We start from the raw sequence: 8,489 nt of genomic DNA on the forward strand, positions 1-8,489 counted from the left end.
TATACTGTATTGGTGTTTTATTTTAGGGCTTACTTCACTCTGTATAATAGGCTGCAGTTTCATCCACCTCATTAGCTGCACTGCTGCTAAGTTGCTTCAGTTGTGTCTGACTCTGTGTGACCCCATAGACGGTAGCCCACCAGGCTACCCCATCCCTGGGATTCTCCAGGAAGAACACTGGAGTGGGTTGCCATTTCCTTCTCCATTGCATGCAAGTGAAGTCACTCAGTCGTGTCCGACCCTTAGCGACCTCATGGACTGCAGCCTACCAGGCTCCTCCGTCCATGGGAGTTTCCAGGCAAGAGTACTAGAGTGGGTTGCCATTTCCTTATCCGCCACCTCATTAGAACTGATTCAAATGTATTCTTTTTGATGGCTGGGTAATATTCCATTGTGTATATGTACATGGCTTTCTTATTCATTCATCCGCTAATGGACATCTAAGGTGTGTCTGTGTCCTGGCTACTATAAACAGTGCCTTGATGAACACTGGGGTACATGTGTCTTTTTCAATTCTGGTTTCCTTGGTGTGTATGCCCAGCAGTGGGATTGCTGGGTCATATGGCAGATCTATTTCCAGGTTTTTTAAGGGATCCCATCACTGTTCTCCATAGTGGCTGTACTAATTTGCATTCCCACCAACAGTGTAAGAGGGTTCCCTTTTCTCCACACCCTCTCCAGCATTTATTGCTTGTAGACTTTTGGATAGCAGCACTTATTGCTTGTAGACTTTTGGATAGACTTTTGGATTATGACTGGTGTGAAATGGTACCTCATTGTGTTTTTGATTTGCATTTCTCTGATAATAAGTGATGTTGAACATCTTTTCATGTGTTTGTTAGCAATCTGTATGTCTTCTTTGGAGAAATGTCTGTTTAGTTCTTTGGCCCCTTTTTTGATTGGGTCATTTATTTTTTGGAATTGAGCTGCAGGAGTTGCTTGTATATTTTTGAGATTGATTCTTTGTCCATTGCTTCGTTTGCTATTACTTTCTCCCATTCTGAAGGCTGTCTTTTCACCTTGCTTATAGTATCCTTCTTTGTGCAAAAGCTTTTAATTTTAATTAGGTCCCATTTGTTTATTTTTGCTTTTATTTACAATACTCTGGGTGGTGGGTCATAGAGGATCCTGCTGTGATGTATGTAGGAGAGTGTTTTGCCTATGTTCTCCTCTAGGAGTTTTATAGTTTCTGGTCTTACATTTAGATCTTTAATCCATTTTGAGTTTATTTTTGTGTATGGTGTTAGAAAGTGTTCTAGTTTCACTCTTTTACAAATCATTGACTAGTTTCCCCAGCACCACTTGTTAAAGAGACTGTCTTGTTAAAGAGACTGTATATTCTTACCTCCTTTGTCGAATACAAGGTGTCCTTAGGTGCGTGGATTTATCTCTGGGCTTTCTATTTTGTTCCACTGATCTGTATTTCTGTCTTTGTGCCAGTACCATACTGTCTTGATGACTGTAGCTTTGTAGTATAGCCTGAAGTCAGGCAGGTTCATTCCTCCAGTTCCATCATGTATATTAGCATATGTGAAATAGATGACCAGTCCAAGTTCAATGCATGAAGTAGGGCACTCAAAACCAGTGCACTCAGTTTATTTTTTAAATTAAAAGTCCTGTAATACTAAGTGTGGGCTTCTCTGGTGGCTCGGTGGTAAAGAATCCACATGCAATGCAGGAGACCCAGGTTCAATCTCTGGGTTGGGAAGATCCCCTGGAGAAGGGAACGGTAACCCACTCCAGTATTCTTACCTGGAAAATCCCATGGACAGAGGAACCTGGCAGGCTACAGTTCATGGGGTCACAAAGAATCAGACATGACTGAGCATACACACAGTACTAAGTGTGTTAGTTATCACCTGCTGTGTAAAAAATTACCTCAAAACTTCTTGGCTTGCAGCAACAGAATCTATTATCTCAGAATTTCTATGGGTCAAGAATCTAGGTGCACCTTAGCTAGTCCTCTGGTGCTGGTTGTCTTATATGGCTACCTCATCTCAAGTCTCAGTTGGGAAGGATCTGCATCCCTAGTTGGTTCCTTGTAGCATGCAGGTCCTTGTGGTTTCTCACACTGGAAGTTCAGGTACTCAGGATGTCTTCCTTGATGTGTAAACTTCTGGGATGAGCATCTCACAACATGATTTTATTAGAATGAGAAGACAAAAAGGCAAGAGACACTGACAGCAGCAAAGTTCTAGCAGGAGGAAAATTAACCATGGTAATAACATCCTATGATTTTTGCTGGATTCCAGTGATTCAGCTCAGTAGAAGCAAGTCAGTAGGCATAGCCCACAAACAAGGGGAGTGGATTACCCAAGTTGTTAACATCAGGAGACTGGGATTACTGAGAGTCATATTAGAAGTTGCTTCCACACTGAGCATTGAGAAGTATGTAGGGAAATAAGTAATACAGCATTCTGTTGGGTAGATAGATTTGGTACCATCATTTTGGAGAGCAATCTGGCAATATTTAGAAAATAATATTGCTTATAGACTGAATGTTTGTATCCCTCCAAAATTCATAACTTGACACTCTAATCCTCTACCTGTGATGGCATTTGGAGGTAGGGCTCTGGGGAGGTAATTAGAGTTGGATTATGTCATGAGGATGGGGGTCTTATGATGGGATTAATGCCCTTAGAAAAAGAGGAAGAGACAGAGGATAGTCCTCTCTCTCTCTGTGTGTACCCACTGAGCAAGGCCATGTGACAACATCAGAAGGAAGAAGGTCCTCATAAAAAACCCAACTATGCTGCCATCCTACTCTTGGCCTTCCAGCCTCCAGAACTGTGTGAAGTAAATGTTTGTTGTTTAAGCTACCAGTCTATGGTGTTCTTTTGTAGCAGCTTGAACAGACTAAGGATATCTACCCAAGATGTTAACATCAGGAGACTGGGATTATTGAGAGTCATATTAGAAGTTGCTTCCACACTGAGTATTGAGAAGTATGTAGGGAAATAAGTAATACAGCATTCTGTTGGGTAGATAGATTTGGTACCATCATTTTGGAGAGCAACTCGGCAATATTTAGAAAAAAATATTGCTTATAAAATGAATGTTTGTATCCCTCCAAATCCATATATATAGATTTCTATATCTATGACATAGAAATTCTATTCCTGAGTGTATATTCCAGAAAATATATTCAGAAATCCATAAAGGGACATCAATGAGAATGTTTCTCATAACGTTGCTTGTGGCAGAGGAGTGGAAAGTAAACATAAGAGTCCCTCAAGAGAGGAAAGAATGGACAAGTGATACATGGGATATTAATTCTAATGGAACATGATGCAGTATTAGAAACAATGAACTAGGAAAACAGAGAACTGCATAAGTTGAACTTCAAAGTATAAGGTAAGAAACAGAACAAGAACTATGGCACAATGCACCACATTCAAACACACACATATTTAACAGGGCTATATATTTCACAGGAGTACAAACATACGTGAGGGTGTAATTCAGACACAACAGAGCAGATGCTTAATGGTGGGAAGGAAATGAGTGGCATACTCCAGGATGAAAGAAAAACAGAAAAAAAAATATAAGAAAAAGAACCTTGTAAAACTCAATGATGATAATATGGCTAGAGTCCAAGAATAGAATAAAAGTAAAAATAAAAGCAACCTTCATGACTGGGCAGTTAATTCTAATCCCTGTCTTTAAGTTGCAGAGTTGGCAGAAAATAATTTAATCAAAATTAGCAGGCTTTAATGCCAGTTGCTCTAGGTAGGGAGATGTTTATTCATGAGAAATGTCTTTTTGTTAGTTTGTAAGACTTATAGCTCCAACAATATTTAAGTTCAACTATATAGCTTTTGGAGGGATTTTTGTGTAAAATATCCAAAACACTATTAATTAAGGGTGGGAGATATCAGAACAAACCACTCAGTAGGACAGAGCCTTGGAGACTAGCTCGGAGGAAAAGAGTCTTTCTCTAGCATATGTACAACCACAATTGAACATGGGGATATGAGGCAGGATGGCAGTTCTGCTTAGAAGACTCTGTTGGGGTGTTAAAGCCCCTTCTCTATTAATTGAGCCATCTTTGCTTCATTATCATCCCCCCATTCCCACCCTCTGAGGTGTCAGGAATGATTTGCTGAAATGATTTTCTAAATGAAAAATCTTGGTCTCTCCTGCAACCTGTCCTACACACATAGACGTCATAATTTGTGCTTTGTGATGTAGAAGCCCCTCCATAGCCACCATTGGCTAGGGGAGTGCCTTGCTGACCAATCAAAACTGAAGGGTGTGGCCCCCTCATTGTCCTGGGAAGCTATATATAGAGCGTGGTCAGTAGGCCTGGGGTAGACCACTGGGAGGCTTCAATATGGCCAAGATGTCCAAGAAACCATCAGAGCCTAATACAGAGACAGACCAACCAACCTCAAGTTCCAAACAGGGGAAGATGAAGAAGGTTCCCGGTCAACACAAATCCGAAAGTGGTGGCAAAGTAAGATGACCCTACTCAAGCTATACTTTTTTTCACTGATTCCCTCTCCCCCAAGAATCTTACCTTTGCTCTGCCTGGCTCACCCCCCACCCCCACCGCACCTCAGCCCTGACTCCTTCTCATGAACTCCCCCATTCTGTCAATATCACATTTTCTACCCCCTAAACCACTGTCTTTTTGGCCTCACTCTGTTGTCCTATTGTCCTTCCAGGCGCTGAAGACAGCCACAAAGGTTAAAAAAACCCTTCAAAGAACTTTGAGTAAAAAGGTCTCAGAAAAAACTACCAACTCTATAAGAAAGTCGAAGAAAACTAGACAATCAACACGATTTGGCCATTATCACCGGCTGAATGAGACACTGCGTCAGAATGATCCAGAGCAGAATCAAGAGGAAGTACAGAAGCCCATCAGTGGACGTAAAGACCTGGGGAGCCAGGCTACTTCAGAGTGAGACTGGGGACCTCAGAAACATCCATGAAGTCTGAGAAATTGCCAAGTGTGTACACATTGAATTTTACAGCAACAGGGTACACTGATGGCAATTCAATAAAAATCAACTTGTGAAAAGTTCTGTGTGTTTCTCCGAGTTCTCTTGTGGTGGTGGTGGGGTGGTGGTGGGGAGGAGCAGGGAAGGAAGGGAAGAGATGAGTGTGTGAGGAGGGAGGGACAAGGGTCCTGCAGGGTTGGGGGCCAGACTGGCAGAATCACAGTTAACCAGACAGTGGGGGGAAGGAATGCCTCAGGACTGAGTGCTGAAGACAAATTTCTTTAACATTTCAACCCACAAGCAAGACCTAGAAGGGCTCAGCATTTTTGTATCTAGTAGGTGGCTGGACTTTTCACTTTCATGCATTGGAGAAGGAAATGGCAACCCATTCCAGTGTTCTTGCCTGGAGAATCCCAGGGATGGCGGTGCTTCGTGGGCTGCCATCTATGGGGTCGCACAGAGTCGGACACGACTGAAGCGACTTAGCAGCAGCAGCAGCAGCAGCAGGTGGCTGGAGGGAGGGGCACGGCAGAGTGTAGATAACCAGAACGTATGCGGTTTGAGGTGTGTGTTGTGTGCAGTCACTCAGGCGCGTCCAACTCTTTGTGACCCCCTGGACTATAGCCCACCAGGCTCCTCTGTCCACGGGATTTCCCAGGCAGGAATACTGGAGTGGGTTGCCATTTCCTTCTCCAGGGAATGTAGATGGCAGTATCATGCCAAGAAATAGACAAATCACTTTCAGGCCACCCACGTCCAAGAGGTATGTGTGACATTTCACCTTATGACGTCAGCAACTACAGGTCCTCCAAAAGGCCAAAAGATCTCAGGCTACTAAAAATTACTGATAGGTCCCTAAGGACTAAAGTAATGGTGATAGGAAGCCACAAATGCAACACTGATTAGCCCACTTTCTAAGGAAACATGCGTGGAGCAGTGGCTTTCCAAGGGCAGGTCAGTGGCAGCGGTCTCTTTTCAGGGCAGGCAATGGTCTACAGAGAACACTAGAACAGTGTTATCTGTCCCTCAAAAAGTCTTTTGTCTTTATTCCTTCCAAAGTTGCTTTTTTTCCTCTGAAGAGACGACTCTTTTAGAGGGGTTTTTCTGAAGTATAAATGACATATAATATGTTGCACATATTATAAAGTAACAGTTTGTTAAAGTAACAGTTTGATGAATTTGGTCATATGTGTACACTTGTTAAACCATCACCACAATTTTAAGTGAGAAAATACTCATCACTCTCAGACATCTCCCCTTCCCCTTTGATAATTGTTCCCTCTTGCCCCTTTCTGCATGCCTATACTCATAATCACTGATTTGCTTGCTGTCTCATAGATTACATTTTCTAGAATTTTATACAAATGGAACCAATATGTACTCATTTTTATCCAGCTTCTCTTACTCAGCATATTAGAGTCAATGTTCTTGGGTACATCAATAGTACATTTCGTTTTAATATTATGATTGTTGTTTTGTTGAGAGTTTAGTAGCATTTAAATGATGCCACAGACTTGCTTTAATTTTATTTAAAAAAATGATCATTGTAAAGCTATGTGCAGTCCTAAGAAATAGAGAGATACCTTATCTGCTTTACCCTAGTTTCTCCCAATGGTAATATTTTGAATATCTATAGTACAATATCATAACCAGAAAATTGAAAGTTTTATGATCCATTTACCTTATTCAGCTTCACCAGTTTTACGTGTACAAGCTTGTGTACATGTGTGTGTATAGTTCTATGCAATTTTATCACCTGTGTAGATTCCTGTGGTTATCACCACCACAGTCAAGATACAGGAAGGATCCCTCCCAAGGAGCTGTCATGCTACTCATCCATATCCACAACTACCTCCCTGCTTCATGATCCCTAGAACCCAGTAATTTGTTCTTTATCTAATTTTGCCATTGTAAGAATTCTACATACATGAAATTATGTTAAATAAATGAAATCATTTAACACGTTTGTGATAGGCTTTTTACATTTGGTATAAATCCCTTGAGATCCATTCAAGTACTTATATTTTTTTTTTTTTTTTGCTTTCTTTATTGGTAATATTCTATGATATGAATATACCAGTTTAAAAAATAAAAATAAAAAACACTCATTGAAGAACATTTTGGTTGTTTTGCTTTTTTGACTATTACAAATAAAACTGATATGATTGTTCCTGTCTAGGTTTTTCTGTGAAATTAAATTTTTTATTTCTCTGAGATAAGTGCCCATAAGAGCAATTTCTGGGTCATATGGTAATAGAGTGCTCAGTTTTGTAAGAAATGTCCATATATCTTTCCAGAGTGGGTATACCAGTTTACAATGCCACCAGTGAGAGAGTCAATTCCTAGGCGGACTGATAAGAAGTTCAGGGTCCCCAAGGAGGAGAAAGGGGTCTGGGGCTTTCAAAGTAGAGATTAGGGGTCTGGAATTCTCAAGGAGGATAAAAGGACAAACATTTTTTTTTCCTTTGCATTCCTTCAGTTTAGTTCAGTTCAGTCACTCAGTCATGTCCAACTCTTTGTGACCCCATGAATCACAGCACGCCAGGCCTCCCTGTCCATCACCAACTCCCAGAGTTTACTCAGTCTCATGTCCAATGAGTCCGTGATGCCATCAGTCCAGTTCAGTTCAGCCGCTCAGTCGTGTCCAACTCTTTGTGACTCCATGAATTGCAGCACTCCAGGACTCCCTGTCCATCACCAACTTCCAGAGTTCACTCAGACTCATATCTATTGAGTCAGTGATGCCATCCAGCCATCTCATCCTCTGTCGTCCCCTTCTCCTCCTGCCCCCAATCCCTCTCAGCATCAGAGTCTTTTCCAATGAGTCAACTCTTCTCATGAGCTAGCCAAAGTACTGGAGTTTCAGCTTTGGATCATTCCTTCCAAAGAAATCCCAGGGCTGATCTCCTTCAGAATGGACAGGTTGGATCTCCTCACAGTCCAAGGGACTCTCAAGAGTCTTCTCCAACACCACAGTTCAAAAGCATCAATTCTTCGGCACTCAGCTTTCTTCACAGTCCAACTCTCACATCCATACATGACCACAGGAAAAACCATAGCCTTGACTAGACGGACCTTTGTTGGCAAAGTAATGTCTCTGCTTTTCAATATGCTATCTAGGTTGGTCATAAATTTCCTTCCAAGGAGTAAGCATCTTTTAAATTCATGGCTGCAGTCACCATCTGCAGTGGTTTTGGAACCCCCAAAAAATAAAGTCTGACGCTGTTTCCACTGTTTCTCCATCTATTTCCCATGAAGTGATGGAACCAGATGCCATGATCTTCGTTTTCTGAATGTTGAGTTTTAAGCCAACTTTTTCACTCTATTTCACATTCATCAAGAGGCTTTTTAGTTCTTCTTCGCTTTCTGCCATACGGGTAGTGTCATCTGCATATCTGAGGTTATTGATATTTCTCCTGGCAATCTTGATTCCAGCTTGTGCTTCCTCCAGCCCAGTGTTTCTCATGATGTATTCTGCATATACGTTAAATAAGCAGGGTGACAATATACAGCCTTGACGAACTCCTTTTCCTATTTGTAACCAGT

At 41.5% G+C, this 8,489-nt stretch overlaps 1 protein-coding gene across 1 annotated transcript; it reads left to right on the forward strand.

Moving 5' to 3' along the window:
* Nucleotides 1-4,333: 4,333 nt before the first annotated feature.
* Nucleotides 4,334-4,907, forward strand: LOC102288287 (uncharacterized protein CXorf51A-like). The gene is made up of 2 exons (XM_005897914.3): nt 4,334-4,456; nt 4,668-4,907. The coding sequence occupies exons 1-2, from the start codon at nt 4,334-4,336 to the stop codon at nt 4,905-4,907; spliced, it is 363 nt and encodes a 120-aa protein (XP_005897976.1).
* Nucleotides 4,908-8,489: the final 3,582 nt, after the last annotated feature.

Source organism: Bos mutus, chromosome X (genome assembly GCF_027580195.1).
Source record: "Bos mutus isolate GX-2022 chromosome X, NWIPB_WYAK_1.1, whole genome shotgun sequence".
In the NCBI taxonomy this organism is placed as follows: Eukaryota; Metazoa; Chordata; class Mammalia; order Artiodactyla; family Bovidae; genus Bos; species Bos mutus.

Coding starts and splice junctions, on each gene's coding strand:
- LOC102288287 (XM_005897914.3), top strand. CDS start 4,334: ATGGCCAAGATGTCCAAGAAACCATCAGAGCCTAATACAGAGACAGAC. Junction 4,457..4,667: donor AATCCGAAAGTGGTGGCAAA/GTAAGATGACCC, acceptor TTGTCCTTCCAG/GCGCTGAAGACAGCCACAAA.